This window comes from Chionomys nivalis, chromosome 3 (assembly GCF_950005125.1).
Source record: "Chionomys nivalis chromosome 3, mChiNiv1.1, whole genome shotgun sequence".
Taxonomy (NCBI): Eukaryota; Metazoa; Chordata; class Mammalia; order Rodentia; family Cricetidae; genus Chionomys; species Chionomys nivalis.
The window spans coordinates 11,137,600-11,157,708 of NC_080088.1; the positions used below are offsets into that span (position 1 = coordinate 11,137,600).

General features: G+C 40.1%; 1 protein-coding gene and 1 pseudogene across 2 annotated transcripts in view; both read left to right on the plus strand.

Moving 5' to 3' along the window:
• Positions 1 to 20,109, plus strand: part of Ltn1 (listerin E3 ubiquitin protein ligase 1) — a 65,354-nt gene that overhangs the window by 11,102 nt on the left and 34,143 nt on the right. For both annotated transcript variants that reach the window (XM_057766130.1, XM_057766131.1), the window contains 10 exons: positions 5,714 to 5,887; positions 6,989 to 7,179; positions 8,691 to 8,826; positions 10,442 to 11,251; positions 11,509 to 11,550; positions 14,534 to 14,720; positions 15,178 to 15,414; positions 16,801 to 16,954; positions 18,124 to 18,268; positions 19,285 to 19,471. In XM_057766130.1, coding sequence (XP_057622113.1) covers positions 5,714 to 5,887; positions 6,989 to 7,179; positions 8,691 to 8,826; positions 10,442 to 11,251; positions 11,509 to 11,550; positions 14,534 to 14,720; positions 15,178 to 15,414; positions 16,801 to 16,954; positions 18,124 to 18,268; positions 19,285 to 19,471 — 2,263 coding nt within the window. The remainder of the gene's footprint in view (positions 1 to 5,713; positions 5,888 to 6,988; positions 7,180 to 8,690; positions 8,827 to 10,441; positions 11,252 to 11,508; positions 11,551 to 14,533; positions 14,721 to 15,177; positions 15,415 to 16,800; positions 16,955 to 18,123; positions 18,269 to 19,284; positions 19,472 to 20,109) is intronic.
• Positions 1,343 to 2,707, plus strand: LOC130870815 (translation initiation factor eIF-2B subunit alpha-like; annotated as a pseudogene).

A 20,109-nucleotide genomic window follows, 5' to 3' on the forward strand; every position in this document is an offset into this window, starting at 1 on the left:
GGAGAGACTCCAGGAAGCCTAGAAAAGGGTAGTGGAACTCTGGATGTGGGACTAAGGCTAGATTTGGGAGCAGGATCAGGTGGTCTCACCAGGCATGTGCAGAATCGCTCTTCATATCTTTTCAATCTCGAAACGCATTATTTATACTCCACATCTTCATTTTAGACTGCTTTATATAGTCTTATATGATAGCAGTTATTTTGTTTTGAGCATATTGTTCCACTGTCTGTGATTTTAATTATTGTGCCTGAAGTTAGTTATCAGTCTTGCTGTCCTTTCTTGGGAGGTAGTTTGTTTTTTCCTCTGGCCATTTAAAAATTCTTATCTTTATATTTTCTTTTTCGTGGAACTCACTATGTAGATCAAGCTGGCCTTGAATTCATAGAGATCCTCCTGTCTCTGTTTCCTGAGGGCTGGGATTGAAGGCATGTACCATGCACCCAGCTTTCTTTACAGTTTTTTAAGAACATTATTTTTATTTCATGTACATTGGTGTTTTGCCTGCCTTAATGTCTGTGTGAGGGTGTCAGGTCCCCTAGGACTGGGGCTATAGACTATTTTGAGCCTCCATGTGGATGCTAAGAATTGAACTCTGGTCCTCTGGAAGAGCACTGACTGCTCTTAACCACTGAGCCATCTCTCCTGCCATTCTTTACATTTTCTTAGCTGCAGTCTGAGATGTCCTGGTGTGGATTCTCTTCCATGCATTTATGTGTCCTGCTTATGATTTACTGGGATTCTTGAATCTGTGTATTTGGGCATTTAATTGACTTTGGAATTCTCAGATATTGCCTCCAGATTCTTCCTTTATTTCATTCTTTCTTTCTTTGGTGTAATTAATGCAAGATGAAATCGCTTGCATATTATTTTGTGTGTCTCATTTATTTTTCACAGTTTTTGCTTTATTTTCTGCTTGTGGATTCCTTTTATTCAGTCTTCCCCTTCACTGATTGTGTTTAGTTTGCTTGTTTCAGCCTATCCATACTGTCCAAGCAAAATAGCGCAAGCTGGGTATCCCCCCCCCCACACACACACAACAGATCTCATTGTCCTGAGCTCACTCTTTAGACCAGGCTGGCCTTGAACTCACAGAGATCTGCCTGCCTCTGCCTCCCAAGTGCTGGGATTACAGGCATGCGCCACCACTGCCCAGCAAACTGAGTAGTTTGTAAAAAGTAGAAATCTCATGGTTATAGAGTCTGGTAAAACCCGATGTAGGGGACGTGCACATGCTGACTTCCGGTGCTGACAAGCGATATAACGGAAGTGATGCCTGAAGCATGCGACATGCTGTCAGCTTGTTGCATGCTGCCTGCTCTGTTGTGAGGATCACGGAGCAGAGATGGAGAGCCATGGGATAATTGAATACTTTAAGTGTCAAATGAAAGGCGATCCTAACATAGCCTCAGTGGTGGCTGCTCTTGAAGAGAGACAAGGGAGAGACACTTGAGGGCCTGAGGGCGAATCTCACCAGTGCCATAGAAAGACTCCTCCATGGCCGTGTCCTCTGTTTGGAGAGCTCTTCCTTTGCCTCATCGGCCTCAGCTCCCTGGAGTACTGTGATTGCCCCAAACGTGCAAAGATCATGATTGAGAGAGGAGCTTTTCCTCAGGAGAGTGTCCCTGTCAAGAAATAAAATTGCAGATCTGTGTCATACTTTCATCATAGTAGGGGGGCACAGAATTTTGACTCATGCCTAATCCAGAGTCATCCTGAGGGTCTGATGGAGGAAGGTCATTGGTTAAAAATAAAGAAACTGCTTGGCCCTCATAGGTTAAAACATAGGTGGGTGGAGTAAACAGAACAGAATGCTGGGAGGAAGAGGAAGTGAGCTCAGATGCCATGCCTCTGCTCTCCAGGGCCGACGCAATGAAGCAAGCTGCCAGGTCAGACATGCTGAATCTTTCCTGTTAAGACTGATGCTACACAGATTATTAGAGATGGGTTGATCGGGATATGAGAATTAGCCAGTAAGGGCTAGAGCTAATGGGCCAAGCAGTGTTTAAAAGAATACAGTTTCCGTGTAATTATTTTGGGTATAAAGCTAGCCGTGCAGGCGGCCAGGAGCCGGGCAGGACGAAAAGCAGGCCCGCAGCTCCACACCACAAGGGTCCTGGAAGAAGCCATGGCAGCCAAGAAGCTGTTCAGTGTGTCTATCATGGAGACTCAGCCTGATTTATCAGGGAAGAAAATGGCCAAAACCCTCTGCCACCTCAATGTTCCTGTCACTGTGGTGCTGGATGCTTCTGTTGACTATGTCATGGAGAAAGCAGATCTTCTTATAGTTGTTGCTGAAGGAGTGGTTATTCACAAGATTGGAACCATCCAGATGGCCATGTGTGCCAAAGCCCAAAATATACCCTTTTATGTGGTTGCAGAAAGTTTCAAGTTGGTACGGCTCTCAACCAGCAAGACGTCCTAGACAAGTTTTAAGTTCAAGACAGACACTCTGAAGTCTGTATAGACAGGACGGGACCTCAAAGAGGAACACCCGTGGGTTGACTGTACTTCTCCGTCCTTGATCACCCTGCTGTTTATGGACCTGGGTGTGGTGACTTTCAGATTTGTATGCAAAGGTTCACATCGGAAGTCCTGGAGAATCCTTTTAACTCAGCTCTCTCGTCTGAAACTTGTTTGCAGTTCTAGAACCAAGCTGAAACATCCTTCCGGTTTTCAGAAACTGACTGTTTCCAGAAGTCCAAGTTAGGTGACTGGCTGCAAACCCAAGGAAGGACAGCACACGCGTGGGGCCTTCTTCTCATACCACCATACTCCAGGCTGGTCTGAATCAGTGACTGCAGTGACAGCCACCGAGAATACACCATAGGGTGCCTTACAAACAAAGCAGGAAACACTGCGGGCTGCATCTGGCTTCAGGCCTCCATCTCAGCACTGTCAAGCCAGACAGGAAAAACACCAATGCAGGAGCCACCTTCATAGGATGCTGCTTACAGAGTATCTGAACCTAACCTCTGCCTTACTTTAAACATGGTTAGGTCCCAAGCAGTTTTTGTAAGTTAAACATGGGAACAAATCAGGATCTTTTCAAATAAATTATATGAAAAATTTTGAAAAACAGATGTAGGGCTAAAGATGGCTCAGTGGGAAGGAGCTTTTGCAGAGGATTTGGGTTCCGTTTCCAGCATCCATATAATGGCATACAGCCATGGGCAACTCATTTCTTGGGCATCTAATATCCTCTTACGGCCTGTCCCCTTAGCTTGGTGCCTTTGCAGGCATGAGGCATGGGCATGATACACATAAATGCAGGCAAAACACTCACATATGTAAATACAATAATTCTCAAATTTTTAAAAGACTAATGAATATGGCATAAGAACAGACAGGAGGACCAATGGAACCGAATAGAAGACCCGGATATCAATCCATACATCTTCGAACACCTGATCTTCTGCAAGGAAGCAAAAAAATATCAAATGGAAAAAAGAAAGCATATTTAACAAGTGGTGCTGGTATAACTGGATATCAACATGTAGAAGAATGAAAATAGACCCATATCTATCACCATGCACAAAACTCAAGTCCAGATGGATCAAAGACCTCGACATAAAGCCAGCCACACTGAAATTTATAGAAGAGAAAGTGGGAAGTACACTTGAACGTATTGGCACAGGGAACCACTTCCTAAATATAACCCCAGCAGCACAGACACTGAGAGAAACAATTAAAAATGGGACCTCCTGAAACTGAAAAGCTTCTGTAAAAAGCAAAGGACACGGTCAACAAGACAAACGACAGTCTACAGAATGAAGAAAGATCTTCACTAACCCAACATCAGACAGAGGTCTTATCTCCAAAATATACAAAGAACTCAAGAAACTGGACACCAAAAGAACACATAATCCAATAAAAAAAAATGGAGTACAGACCTAAACAGAGAACTCTCAACAGAGGAATATAAAATGGCTGAAAGACACTTAAGGAATTGCTCAACATCCTTAGTCATCAGAGAAATGCCAATCAAAACAACTCATCTTACACCTGAAAGAATGACCCAAGATCAAAAACACTGATGACAACTTAAGCTGGAGAGGTTGTGGGGAAAAGGGAACACTTCTGAATTGCTGGTGGGAATGCAAGCTGGTACAACCCCTTTGGATGTCAGTGTGGCAATTTCTCAGAAAATTAGGAAACAACCTTCCTCAAGACTCAGTAATACCACTTTTGGGTATATATCCAAAGGGTGCTCAAGGACATGTGCTCAGCTATGTTCATAGCAGCATTGTTTGTCATAGCCAGAACCTGGAAACAACCTAAATGCCCCTCAACCAAAGAATGGATAAGAAAAATGTGGTACATTTACACAATGGAGTACTACACAGCAGAAAAAAAAAATAACGATATCTTGAATTTTACAGGAAAATGGATGGAGCTAGAAAACATTATTTTGAGTGAAGTAACCCAGACACAGAAAGACAATTACCACATGTACTCATAGGTGGTTTTTAAACAAAGCAAAGAAAACCATCCTACAAACCACAATCCCACAGAACTTAGACAACAACGAGGACACTAAGAGAGACTTACATAGACATAATCTATATAGGAAGTAGAAAAAGACAAGATCTTCTGAGTAAATTGGGAGTATAGGGACCTTGGGAGAGGGTAGAAGGGGAAGGGAGAGGATGGGAGGGGAGCAGAGAAAAATGTATAGCTCAATAAATATCAATAAAAAAATAAAAGGAAAAAAGGAAAAAAAGACTAAAGAATATTCTAGCAGTTTAAAGGATATTTTTTTTTCAAAGATGGGTTTTTGTTTCAAAGATAGGTTCTTCTCAGAGCGTCTTTCTATGTGGAAGACATGGAAGGGCAGGCAGAAGGGTGAACCTGCTCCCTCAAGCCCTGTTGTATATTATTGTCTTACTGATTTTTTTTTTCTTTTGGTGTTTTCATTGTTTTGTGTTTGTTTTTGTTTTTGTTTTTTTCAGATAACCTTACCATATAATTCTGGTTATCCTGGAATTAGCTTTGTAGACCAGACTGACTTTGAACTCACAGAGATCCACCGGCCTCTGCCTTTTGAGTGCCAGGATTAAAGGCATTTGCCACAAGGCTGAGCTTTCTTTTGTTAATTATTAATTGCATTTATGAAGGTGATGTGCTCAAAACACTTCTACATAGCAGTGAGGTTTCAGCATACGAAGTAAGTTTGTGGGCAAACAGTAGACGTAACACTGCCTTTGAGTTTTACATTGAAATTTAGATTAATAAATTTTATTTTAGGAATTATGTATGCTTCTTTTTCAGATCTGTGGTCTGCTATCCGGAAAAAGTCTAGAACCCCTTTTTCTTCATTTTCTTGAAAATTTAGTTTCTTCAGATAAGCACTGTTAGGAAATTTGTGGCGGATTAATTTGACATCTTGTATTGGCGTGCTTGCTTTTCTTTCTGTTCCTTGTGGTTAGTGTTGCCCATATTTTGTATTTGCTAAATGAGAGACCCCAGATAAAGAACGGTGCTATTAAATAGGATTTGTGTGAAGAATTTTATTCTTTTTGCCTTTATTCTGCCTTGGTAATTCCAAGTGTCTTTTCAGATTGTTACTCTTTAAGATTTTAAAAATTGTTTTTACAGTGCCTTTAGTTATATGAACAGGAAAGTTTTGAGCTATCTTATCCTGCTGCTACCACAGTTAATTGTATCAAACGTCAGTAGGCTTCAGCTTAATTCCACTTTCTGTTTCTTCTTTTAGATCCGCTCAGCATATTTCGAGTTAGTTTCTGCTTTGTGCCAACATGTTCCCCAGGTGATGAAAGAGGAAGCTTCCAAAGTGAGCCCTTCTGTCCTGCTTAGTATTGATGACAGTGACCCTGTGGTCTGCCCAGCTCTCTGGGAAGCTGTGCTCTACACACTGACAACTATTGAGGTATGTAGCGAGGCACATTTAGCTTGTTGGGGACCGCTTGCCTTTCATTTGTGTTTTACATCCCAAATCCCATATGAGAGAGCTCTTTAGATTGTACTATCTAAAACTCATTGGAAAAATGCCAAACGAATTCGATAAATATTTAAATGGCATAAATGTTAACATTTCCTTCTCTATTCCTTTTTTCCCTTCCTTGCCTCTCCTTCCTCCCCAACCTCCCCCACCCCTTTATTTGAGACAGAGTTTTTGTGTATCTTTTCCCTCACTGTCCTGGAACTCACAGATATCTGCTGCCTCTGCCTCCTGAGTGTGAGTGTTGGGATTAAAGGCGTGCACCACCATGTCTGACTTTTTCATTATGTTTTTTGAAACATTTATTTACTTTCTCATATGACCAGTTTTAAATCTCCCCAGGAAGCACAGCAGTGTTGTGTGGCTGTCACACATGACTTGAGTCTTTGATCACAGTGGTTTTACTTCATAAGTTAGTAATTTTAAAATTCAGTTTTAATACTGCAAAAGTGTTTCTGTGTAAGGTCCACTTGCTCACTGATTGTACCGCTGGAACTTTCACTGGGAGGATTTATGAACCAGAAATATGTTTTTGTTTTTTTTTTTTTTAAGAAAACAGCTTTTATAAAAGTATTTTTAAATAATCTTCCTGTTAGTATAACAAGTACATGATTATTAAATGTAACACATTTAATTTTTTCAGATTTTTATTGTAATTGTGCTGAGAGATTTTAATGCTTTGCTAGTTAAAAATTTTATTTTTAAATTAAACATTGTTTTCGGGGCAGGGTGTCCTTCCATCACCCTGGCTGGCCTTGAACTCAGACCTACTTGCTTCTGCTCCCAGGGCGCTGGAGTTAAAGATGTCCTCCTATACCTGGACTTATTTTTAGTTTTTATTTATTTTCTTTGAAGGAAGGGTCTTGCTATATAACAGAATGAAGCTATATGTGGTGCTGCATAGCACACCACCTGCTCTGCACACAGGTGCACCCTACCATTCCCAGCTTGACTTTCTTTTCTCAGATCTGTTTTCTCTTAGTTGAGAAATATAATTTCTAATTACTATTGTAATTTTTTTGGGGTTAGGATTGTTGGATTCATGTAAATGCCAAAAAGAGTGTATTTCCCAAGCTGACGGCTGTGGTTCGTGAAGGTGGCCGGGGTCTTGCTGCTGTCATTTGTCCTTACCTCTTACCGTTCATCAGTAGACTCCCTCAGTCCATTACGGAGCCAAAGCTGGAGTTCTTCAAAAATTTTCTCACCTCTCTAATTACCGGGTAAGCAATTAACAATTGTTAACTTAAAAAAATAACATTTACTTCCTTATTGTGTGTATGTGTTCATGTGTGTGCACGTGTGAGGTTCAGAAGACAGGCTTCAGGACTCTACTGTTTCCCGTCATGTAGGTCCTAGGGATTGACTCCAGCAGTCAGGTTCAGTGACAAGTGGTGCTGCCACTGACCATCTTGCTGGCCTCAATTCTGTCAAGGAATCTTTCTTGTTTTCATCTTCATAGATTTCCTTCTTATTTGAATTTTACCATTTTTTTTTCTTTCTTCTGTTTGTTGTCCATTTAAAGCTTTCAGAGAAACAGAAGTGACGGAGCAGGGTAGAGTATCGCCACTGCCCAGGGTGGGCTGGGCACAGAAGAGCCTCAGCCTCAGCTTTAGCCTCCTAGATGGCTAGGATTAGAGGACATGGAATTGCAGCTAACTCACGTCTTTGAAAATGGTCAGAGCTTCTATAAAAGGATAAATGCAGTTAAGATAGAAACAGATCATATTCTAAATGAGTCATGATATTATTGACAAATACAGATGCCCAGATTCAGAAAATGAGCTGGTGAACTTTTTAAATGTTCCCTACAATCAAATGTTAGAATTGTTTAGGACTTAGGATCTGGCTCACCTGCCTGGTAGCATGTGCTAACTCTCAGGTGCTGCGCCTAACCACCAAAAATGTTTCTTCTGTTTAACACTTGAAAAAGTTCACCTCAATCTCAACAGTGGTGGCACATACCTTTAATCCTAGCACTCAGGAGGCAGAGGCAGGTGGATCTCAGTGGGTTCAAGCCCAGCGTGGTATAAAGAGAGAGTTCTAGGACAGCCAAGGCTACACAGAGAAACCTTGTGTCTCAAACCAAAAAAAAAAAAAAAAAAAAAAATTTATCTTGGACTTCTTAGTGGTGAAGAGAGAGCACTGGCAGCTCATACCTCTCTGTAACTACAGTTCTAGGGCTTCTGACAGCCACACACATACATACATGCAGGCAAAACGTGAATGAACATAGAATAAAATAAATTATAAAAAAGAAAAATTGAAAAAGTTTACCTCATTTGTTGAATTTAATAAAATGCATACATCTTAAATATTATAATCTCTGGTTATGTCTCACCTTTCATACTTACAGATGGATTGACACCTAAGCAGGAACTTAATTTTGAAAATAAGTTTTTTTCTTTTTATAATTTTTAACATTTACATTCTCATCAGCTGTGTATTTTGATTGCTCTTAGTTCTTAAGTGTTCCTCCATCCCTACAGTTTCTCTGTGTATCCCCACCTGCCCTGGAACGTGCTGGGTAGGCCAGGCTGACCTTGAACTCATAAGAGAGCCACCTGCCTCTACCTCCTGAATGCTGGGATTAAAGGCGTGCCCTGTCATGCCTGGTTAGTTCTTTTAAGATTTGGTTTTAAACTCCTTCTTTAGTATGATACTCTTTTAATGTCTTTAAATGTCCTGAGTTTTTATTTTCTTGGAAGAATAATTCTCAGTTATTATTTCTTAGGCTGTCAACAGAGAGAACCAAAACAAGCTTTTCCGAGTCCTCGGCCGTCATCTCTGCGTTCTTTGAATGCTTACGGTTTATAATGCAGCAGAACTTAGGCGAGGAGGAGATGGAGCAGATGCTTGTCAATGAGCAGGTACGTGTGCAAGTCACCATACTCAAGCTCACTGTGCCTGTTCACATTGTTGGTAGTCAGCCTTCACGCAAGGATTTCACTTTCATAATTTACAAATTGAATAGTGTAGTTCTGACTGGGTAAGTGAAAATTTCATATTGTCAGTTGCTAGTATAATATCCACAGACTAATTTACCATATCCATTGTCTAGATTTAAATCCTTGACTGCTTTAGAGGGAGATAGTACAAAACAGATTTTGGATGGTCCTCTTGGTGATGTTTAGTGTAGGTTTTACTTATTCAGTAATAATTTTGTTATTTCTAAAATGCTCAGGTGCACTTACCCCTTTATAAATGGTTGTATTTGACTGTGAGATTCAGGGTAAAGCACAGGTTCTGTAATTGTAGATGCCTGAATGTTTGTTAATATCTTAGGTAATATCTCTTTTTAGAAGACGTATGTTATGTGTCTCTGCATGTGTGAATGTAGGTACCTTCCAAGGCTATGGAGATTTCAAATCCACTGGAGCCAGAGTTAGGGTTGGTTGCGAGACACCTGTTAGGGGTGCTGGGAACCGAACTCCAGTCATCCACAAAAGCAGTAACTACTGAGCCATCTCTCCAGTCCCATTGTCATCATCTCTTACCTTTCTTTCTTTTGCTTTTTTGAGACAGAGATTTTTCTATGTAGCCTTGGCTATCCTAGAACTTACTCTGTAGATCAGGTTAGCCTCAAACTTAGAGATCCACCTGCCTCCATTTCTTAACTTTATAATTCTGGAAAGGGGTTCTGAATTTTTCATACTTAAATGCCCTGATTATCTTTCAAATGACTTATATACTATTTTGTTTATTTATTTATTCATCTATTTTATTTATGTATTTATCCACCCATTTATTTATCTATTTATTTACCTGTTTATTTATTTATTTTTTAGGCAAGGTCTTATGTAGTCCAGCCTGGGCATCAGCTTCCTATGTAGCCAAGGCTGATGCCTGACTCCTGATTCTTGTGCTTCCACTTCCCAGGGCTAGGATTATAGGCATGTACCAGCTGGCAGGCTTCTTGCAGTCTTAGATGTTTCTTGTATCTTTTAATTATGTGGGAAAAATGCAAAGCTGAGTTTAGAAAACATAAAACTGGATTATGAATTGTGGTTGATTACATTATAAAATTAATTGTGGTACAATAGAGTGAAATTGTCAAACTTTTTGAATGACTGAAAAATATTTGAATTAAATTTTTTCAGATATCTGAGGGGAAAAACAGTCATTTACCAAATAGGTATGTGTGTGTGTGTTTAGTGTATGGGTATTTAAGTTTAGTGCGTGTGTAAATGCATTTCTCAGGGATCCACTCTTCTTACCTTTTGAAGCAGGTTTTGAAATGCACAAAATCGGATAGGCTGTCCGGCCTTTTAACCTCAGACATCTACCTGACTTTTTAAATTTAAATTTTTTTCTTTAATATGGATTTTAGGGATTGTAGGAAGTCCTCATGCTTGTATGACAAGCACTTTAGCGACTGAGCTGTTTCGTTTCCCTGGCCTTCCAATAGGAGGCTTTATTGTGTTTTAACATTGTTTAAGCTCTCTTGGAAACTGAAGTTTTACATTTTTTTACCTTCTTTTTTAGTTGATTCCATTTATTGATACCGTTCTCAAAGATCCAGGATTGCAACATGTGCCTCTATTTAACCATTTAGCAGAAACACTAAGTTCTTGGGAAGCCAAAACCGATGCAGAAAAAGATGCTGAAACCGTTTACAGTTTGGAGAATGTTCTGCTAAATTTCTGGGAAAGACTGTCAGAGATCTGTGTTGAGAAAATCAGTGAGCCGGAAGCAGATGTGAAGTCTGTATTGAGTGTGTCTAACCTAGTAGGGGTACTTCAGAAGCCAAAGAGTTCATTGAAGTCAAGTAGAAAGAAAAATGGTAAGGTCAGGTTTGCCAGCCAGGCATCTGAAGCTAAGAAGGAGGATGAGAAGTGCGCATCTTCAGAAGGAGAGAACGGCGAAGGCTCTGAAGGAGCTACGGAGTCTTCTCTCCTTCAGAGTTCCTTAGACCTTGTGTCTCCCTTAAGGAAAAAACCCCTGGAAGACTTAGTCTGCAAACTTGCAGAGGTGAGCATTAACTTTGTCAACGAGCAGAAGTCAGAGCAGCACCTGCAGTTTCTCTCCACGCTGCTGGACTCCTTCTCCTCAGGCCAAGTATTTAACGTCCTCCTTGGTGACGAACAGAAGAACGTCGTCAAAGCCAAGCCTCTGGAGGTAGGCAGACTCGCTCAAGAAAACCCTGCAGTGCAGTTCTTGTATCATAAACTGGTAGGCTGGCTAAACAACAGCCAGAAGAAGGACGGGGGCTTCCTGGTGGACATCTTGTACAGCGCCCTCCGATGCTGCGCCAGTGACATTGAAAGGAAAGACGTCTTGGATGATCTAACCAAGGTATCACTGTCACACGCCTTTTGTGAACGTTTTTTACGATACACGATAGGAATGAGCCTGCGTGGGTGCCATTTCTGGATTGCTTACTTGACTCTGCATGTCACTTTAAAGACAAGCAATGTGCTCTGTACTGTTTGGGGAAGTACTGGGCCGGACTGCCTGGTGTTGTCTATCCTTTTGTTGTGGATGCGGGGAAGCTTCAGTTATGTTGTTAAAGCTTTCCCGTTTGTCCTGTAACTTTCTGTTTCCTTTTTCAGGAGGACCTGAGATGGAGTTCTCTTCTTCAAGTCATTGAAAAGGTATTTTAAGCCCCTCCCCCTTTCTTTCTTTTTCTGTTTTTGTGTGGGTATAAGCAAATTAAAACCACAGTCCTGTTCTCACATTGTAGTCAAGTGTCTGATAGAGCACATCCTTACTGTTGTAAGTTACGGCAAGGCAGCTCTGAGGAACCCGGTTTGTTTCTTAGCAGCTGATAGAACCTTGCGGATCATTGTCTAGTTGAGGCTCCAGGTTTCCGCCCTTTGTGTTCTGTAGAAGTGAATGCATGGTGCTAGCTCTGACTAGAACATGTCTGCAGCCTCTTTCCCTGTTTGGAGAACCATTGGGGAGGTGAGGGTGTTTCAGCATTGTACAGTTTGCCATTTAATTAAACAAGAAAACTGGTAATAAAAGTAATGAGAAGAAATCAAAGGATGCAATCTAGACATTTTAAAACGGCTTTAGTCTTCTTTCCTGATGATGGTTTAAATGACATAATGAAATTTTCAACTGTGCGTGCTTATAATCAGCTACTTAAGAGACCCTCACAGCATGTTGACTCATTTTTCTATTTTATACACATTTATGTTTTTCTACTTAAAATAGTAAAAAGTACAAAACATAATTAGCTATGCTAATAATTCTTTTCTCTTTTCTTTTTTCTTTGTTGGGGATTAAACCCAAAGCTTCCCATATGCTAAGCAAGCACTCTGTCATTGAGCTTGCTTCAGTCCTAATTTCCCCGAACTTTATTCTGTGAAACTACATTGTAGTTGTTAGTAGCTCAGAGGTAGAACACTTGCCAAGTTTGTTTGTGGCCTTAAGCTTGATTCTTAGCTTCACAAAAAATAAAATATTAAATAGACAAAATCACAGTGATTCCCAGTTCCACCAGTTAGTTTACCTTTGACAAAATATAAGTGCGGAATAGTTTTTACTGTTTACTGAGGATTACAGTAACAGTTATTTTCTACTGTTAGTGAGACGTGTGACTTACCAAGCGCACCATTCACACTTGTTTATTTGGTAGCCTGTGAGCAAGCTGCTGAAAGGCCAAATGAGCTGCCGGTAAGCCTTGACTCAATACGGAGAGCCAATAATTTGATAAAAGTAAACGGATACAGGCTCAGTGGGTAAATGTGTTTGCAGAGCCTCATGGCCTGGGTTTGAGCTGAGGAACACGCATGGTAGAAGGGAAGAACCAGTTCTTGCAGTTTGTGCTCAGATCTCCACACTTTGTTATAGGCTGTGTGTCCACACACATACAGTAAGTAAACATGTCTGTCTGTCTGTCTTGTCTGTCTCACATACATACACCCCACAAACGTAATTTTTATAAACTAAGAAAAGAAAGAGTAAACGTGTGTCCATCCATTTGACTCAAGCTGTATCTGCCAGGTCAGCAGGCACTTGTCTCGGTTTAGAAGACCATCTTCCTGTGCAGTGTTTGTGAGGTCCCGGTTCCCTGGGTGTCCTGGCTTCTCACAGCTGCACAGTCTTTCTGACCCCTAACCTCATGTCTTGGTAACTTGAGAGACATCTTATTCAGAAGATTCTCTGCCAAGAGAGAAACATAGAGTTTACAAATTAGGAAGTAGGCCCTGGTTGGTTGAAAGATTTGTCAACGATTATAAGGCTAGTTTAATGATAAAGCTTAGATTGAATTGTAAGCGCTTATTATCTATATTTTTTAACATAAGAGATAAACAGTTTTTAGTCACTACCCAATGTGCACTTGGGTTTTCTTTTTTTTCCAGATTGCTTTGAAATGAACCAAGTTGCAAATTCCTTTCTTCTCAGCCTTTAAAGCAAAAGAAGCTCTGGGAACATGGATCAGCATGGTTTTGGGGGTGGATTTACAAGTTTTTTTTTCTCACTTCTCCACTCAATGGGAATAAAAAGTTACCAGTATATACTTGGCCCTATGCTCTCTGTTTCAGAAACTCTGGGGAAATAATTTACCCCATTGTTAATATTGAATTGATTGTTATTATTTTTTTAGCTTTAGAAAGATTAATGAACAAAAGTGTACGGTTATGAGGCTATTTATAGATCTATTTTCAGAGTTCATTCATTGTTCATTGAACATATTTCAGGGTTGGTAGCAGGTATCAAAGGAGTTTAAAACTGTCTCTGGGGCTGGAGAGATGGCTCAGAGGTTAAGAGCACTGGCTATTCTTCCAGAGGTCCTGAATTCAATTCCCAGCAATCATATGGTGGCTCACAGCCATCTGTAATGAGATCTGGTGCCCTCTTCTGACCTGCAGGCATACATGCAGACAGAACACTGTATACATAATAAATAAATAAAGATTTTTTTTTTTAAATAACTGTCTCTGGCAAGGACTCATTGGAAAGACAAGACACATAGACATGAAACATTTATATATATAAAACTTTCCAGTAAGTGCTTTAGAAAGTCAGAAGTAAGGACCTGGAAATATGGCTTAGTGGCTAAGAGCAATGACTGCTCTTCCAGAGGACACAGGTTCAGTTCCCAGTACCCACATGGTGGCTCACAACTCCTATAACTCCAGTTCTAGGGGAACTGGTATCCTCTTAAAAAGAAAAGATCTTAGTTGGGCAATGGTAGCACATACCTTTAATCCCAACACTTGGAGGCAGAGGAAGGTGCATCTCAGGGAGTTCGAGGCTAGCCTGGTCTACAGAATGAGTTCCAGGACAGCCAGGGCTGTTATACTGAGAAACTCTGTCTTAAAAAAAAAAAAAAGTCAGAAGTAGTGATCTTCGTGGTCTAGATTGGATGGAGAGATTTTAAAAAACAAGTGGGGTTTGTACTGATTTTCAAATAATAATTTGATGTGTGGTTGGAGGATAACATCACAGAGCATGGGAATGATTGTTGCTGGTTACTGGGCGGGGGTGGGGCAGAGAAGACAGTAGCCTTCCCAGAACTTGGGAAGGAGGAAGAGTAGAGGGGAGAGTTGGAACCACATAGTAACACATAGTAATCTGGATGCACCTTTTGATCTTGCTACTAATCTTTAATTTTATGTTTTTTAGGCATGTTCTAGTTCAGATAAACATGCTTTAGTAACTCCTTGGCTAAAAGGCAGTATTCTTGGAGAGAAACTGGTTGCCTTGGCAGACTGTCTCTGTGGTCAGGATTCGAAGCCCTCATCTTCAGAACCCCACTCCTCAGAACAGTGGAATCTGCTAAGACTAGCATTGTCACAGCATGTTAAAAACGGTAGGGACACGCTTCTGTTTTATAGCAGGGTTGATAATTCTTTCTGTCTCCTGGGGGTTCCATGCTTTTAATTTGAATACTGTTGGTTAGGAGCTGTTTTCTCAAAAACACTTGGTATAAATACCGTGTTTGTTACATGGTATGACTTGAGTGATATGATATCTGTTAATAATTTTGATTTAAAGTTCTTTGAATATAACATAGCTGGTCAATCTTTAATTTAGTAGACCGTTGTTGGGTTTTATTTTAAAATTGCTTTTTAAAACTTGAGGATTTTTAGGTGTTAGAGGGCAGATTGACTTTTTTAATGTTTTTTGTCATTTAATATGTACATACATGGCTTTAAAAAACAAACATAAAACATGAGAAATAGCTACATGATTGCTAGTCCAGGGTAAGATACTTCAAAATGCGCTGTTATTTATATTTGTCTATTTGGATTTTTTTCCCCCTGTAGATTACTTGATTGGAGAAGTATATGTTGGAAGAATTATTGTTAAACTTCATGAAACTTTATCCAAAACAAAGGACTTATCAGAAGCTGAAAATAGTGACTCTTTGATGTCTTTTGTCTGTGATGTGGCCTATAGCTATTTCAGCTCAACAGGAGGCTTGCTAATGCCATCATCTGAAGATCTGTTATTCACTCTCTTTCAGCTGTGCGCTCAGAGCAAAGAACGAACACACTTGCCAGGTAATAGCCTACTGCTCAAATGTTTTGTTGGGAATCTCCGACTCTGACCTGCATAGTGAGTGTAAGTGCCCAGGCTTTATTAATTGACTCGTAATGTGGTTGTTAGTTTTAAGAATTTTGAGAAAATAGCACTGTCATGTTTTTGTTCTAAAACCAGGATAAAAATAAACATACAGATGACGTTTCTAAAGTGTGTGATTGATATTAAGGAAACAGTATGGAAGGGCCATACTGGATGACTTAGAATCTTAGCCTCTTCACTCAGTAGCACTAACAGGGTGCTTCATTTTCTTTAAAATTACGTTCATTTACTTTGTGTGTGTATGAAGGTATGTGAGGGCATTTGTGGTTCCTGAGAGTGTGCTGCTGTGTATGTGTGGAAGTCAGAGGACAGACAACTTGTAGAAATTGGTTCTCTTCTACTACATGACTATCATGGGTAGAATTCAGGTATTTAGACTTAAGGCCAGTACCTGTGTTTGCTGAAGACATATTACCAGCCTGGTATCCCCCCTTTCTTATTTTCCTTCTTTCATTCCCTCTGTCCCTCCCTCCCTTCCTTTCTTTCTTCTTCCCTTTCCTCTCTTTCTTCTCCTCCTTCTTTTCCTGAGACAGAGTTTCAGTATATTGCTCTGTGTGTAGACCAAACTGGCTTTGAACTCAGAGAGATCTGCCCATCTCTGCCTCTCCAGTGCTGGGATTAAAGGTATGCACACCATGCCTGCTGTACCTAATCTCTTGATGGCTCAATTTCCTTATTTAGGAAGGGATAATCATATGCATCTTTTTTTTTATTATAGTAAAAATCATTGTGTCTTGCTGTATGAAGAATGAAATTGAGATTGCTTTATAAGGACTAAGTTTATCTAGGAAAGGGACATAAAAAATATTGATGAGGCTGGGCATGGTGGTACATGCCTTAATCCCAGCACTAGGGAGCCTAAGACAGGAAGGTCTCTGTGAGTTCACGTAGCTAGCTCTAGGCAAGCATGGGCTACCCAGGGAGACCATGTCTCAAAAAAGAATAATAAATAAAAATACTATTAACGCATAGCTTTCTTCCTCTAATCCTTGTTTAATACTTAGATTTTTTTGTTGTTGTTGGAAAAGATAACTTGTAATTGCACTCCTCACAGGACAGCTTCTATTCATGAAGAAGCTCAGGATAGGGAAAACAGCTGTCCTATCATATTATATTATTATGGTAAAGCTAGCTTGTATTGTGTGAATATGACAGTTACTTTTGGTAAAGAGAGTTTAATTTTGTATTTTGTTTTAAAATAACATTTTAAGATCACAGATCTGCAGCAAAATTTTTTCCGATGTTTTATACTGATTAGTTCATTCAGTGAAATTACAAATTATTGCTAATTCTTTGATTTTTAGATTTTCTGATCTGTAAACTGAAAAATACTTTGCTCTCTGGCATAAATCTATTGGTCCATCAAACTGCAAGCACACATGAGCAGAGTGCTTTCCTCCGTTTGTCTGTCCTGTGGCTGAAGGACCAGGTTCAGTCTTCAGCTTTGGATAACACGAGGTAACCTTTTTGTACACCTTTATGTAAGATCTCACTCTGTTGTGATAGTTCACGCCTGTCTGTAACTCCTAGCACTCAGAGGATCACAGCTCTGAGGCCGTTCTGGACTGTATGGTGAGAACCTCGTCTTGTAAAGAAAAATGTTTGTATTGGTGTGAATTCCAGTCTGTTTTTTTTTCTTATAAGGAAAACATTTAATTGAGAGGGCTCACTTACAGTTTCAGAGACTTCGTGCATTATCATCAAGTGGTGTGCTGGCAGATGTGGCACTGGAGGCAACGGGAAGTTGACTGATACCCTGGGCGGGATCCTGAGCATAAGAAACCTCCTACAGTGACACACTTCTGCTAGCTAGGTTGTTCCACTCAGACCAAGTCATACCTCCTAATAGTGCCAGTTCCTATGAGATTATGGGGGCCAATTACATTTAAACTACCATAGTGTGTGTGTGTGTGTATGTGTTTGTGTAAATACATGGAAGTACGTGTTCTACAATGCACTTGTTTTTTTTTTTGACTGAAGTAACTAACCTTATTAATACATTTTCAATAATAGCAAATAGATCAAACAGTTCATAGAAACATAGAACTTTCCAAAACTAGATAGTCCATATTTTTCAAAAAATATTTTGTCTTAACACTATTCAACTGTCTATTGAAAATTCTTCTGCTGAACGAGCTTTAGTCAGTGGCATGGTTGTGGTATTACTCTCTATTAAAGATTTTGGATTATTAACTGTGATCTTTTATGGCTACCCATACATTCTAATTGTCCTTGGTTGTTCATTTTTAAGATTCTGGTTTATAAGGATACTTTATATAGCTGTTCATATAATGAACTTGAAATAATACATATTGTATCTTTGGGGTTGGTTCAAATGTTTTTATCATTCAGTAGCATAGTTGTATTTCAAATATTCCATATCTAAAAATGGTCATCCACCACGTCCTGAGGTAGAAGCATCACTCAGTTTCACATTACGGAAGTTTGGTTATACCCCTAGTTTTGATTGTGTGTGTCTTAGGTGTTGTGAGGGGTAGGAAGGACCACTTTCCTCTTTCCCGTCTCTGCTCAGGTGTGCTGTGCCTCTGATCGGATGTCTTTAATGTGTGCTAGATTGGTGAACCTAGCTGTACCATAACTGCAGCAGTTCTCTGCATTGTTCCTAGTCTTCAGGTCCTCTTGGCTGCTGTTGGTGACCTGCTGAATACTCTTGTAGCGAGCAGGGATACTTCTCTTCTTGGAGTCTATATTGGAGGTGTAATGCCCAGTGACAGTGAGTGGGAGAAAATGAGGCGGTCTCTTCCTAGTCAGGTATGTTTAACATGCAGAGTGCCATCTCATTCTGAAGTTTCTATTTCATGCATGATTCAGTATTTTTATCCTGGAGGAGAAAAAACAGTTTAAAGCCGTCTATTGTTGGTCATGCTTGTGACTAACCACGGCAACTCTTATAAGGAAAACATTTAACTGAGGGGCTCACTTAGAGTTCAGAGTATCATAGTGGGGATCATGGCAGCCTGCAGGCAGATGTGGTGCTGGAGTAGTACCTCAGAGTCCTACATCTTACAGGCAACAGGAAGTCGACTGAGACACTGGACAGTATCCTGAGCATAGGAAACCTCAAACTCTGCTTCTTGAGTGGCACACTTCCTCCAACAAGGCCGTACCCACTCCAACAGAGCCACACCTTGTTCCAACACCTCCTAATAATGCCACTCCATATGTGGTTATGGGGACCAGTTATATTCAAACTACCACAAAAGCCTGCCTGCCTTCCCTTCCTTCCTTCCTTCCTTCCTTCCTTCCTTCCTTCCTTCCTTCCTTCCTTCCTTCCTTTCTTTTTCTTGTTTTTCAAGACATTCTTTCTCTGTAGACTGTCCTGAAACTCACTTTGTAGATAGACTAGGCCAGCCTCAAACTCACAGAGATCCTCCTGCCTCTGCTTCTGCCTCTCAATTGCTGGGATTAAAGGTGTGTGCCACCACCGCCTGGCTTAAAAGCATTTCTTGCCTCACTCTATGTCTCTGAATATTACAAACAGGTGTTATTAATGCAAGTATATCATTTGACAGTGGTATAGCCTCATGTAAAGACGAATATGGTCTGGTTCTTAGGGGGATCTTAAAGAAAAGTGCATGTTGATGACTGCTCTGATAAAAATTAAACTTCTGAACTACTGAGGATTTGCATAAACTACATATCCTAATTGTCTCATTTGAACAAGAAGAATTGGATGAATACATGAGTAAAAATTGGAAATCTGTAAATAAAAATCAATTTAGAATATGTAATGAATTTGCATATAATTTAGTGTGTTCTGTTTGCAGTGGCTACACAGACCTCTTTTAGAGGGAAGATTGAGTTTAAATTATGAATGCTTCAAGACTGACTTTAAGGAACAGGATACACAGACTCTTCCCAGTCATCTGTGCACGTCATCACTATTGAGCAAAATGATCTTGATTGCTCGTAAAAAGAAAATAGTCCTAGAAAACAATGTCCTTGAGAAAATAAGTGAGTATGTATGAAGATTCAGATAGATAAATGTATAAATAAACAGAACTTATAATTTTCTCTAGGCTTTCTGTAATGTTAGCCATCCAGCATAATTGGGTGTACAATCAGTTATTTCTTCAAGCTGGCATAACATCAGAGTAAGAAGATCCTATGACGCATGCCCTGAAGAAGGCAGCTGTGATGAGTGTTCTCTCAGGATTCTGAAAGTTCTTGTGGCTCTTGAACATACATACGTTTATACACAGGGCTCTAATTATTTCCCCAGATAGAGGCTCAAATGTTGAATCTCAAGAAGATTTAGAACCCCAGCAAATTTCCCCATTCATAGTATTATAGGTCTATCCTGTACACAATAGTATTCAAGGTGGAAAATTTGCATACATGGGAGGGGCTCATGCTCTGTGGAAGAAAGGTGAAACTTTATTTGGCTATTGAGTGTCACTTTTTTTTTTTTTTTTGGTTTTTCGAGACAGGGTTTCTCTGTGGTTTTGGAACCTGTCCTGGAACTAGCTCTTGTAGACCAGGCTGGTCTCGAACTCACAGAGATTCACCTGCCTCTGCCTCCCGAGTGCTGGGAATAAAGGCGTGCGCCATCACCACCCGGCTGAGTGTCACATTTAGTTAACATTTCTCAG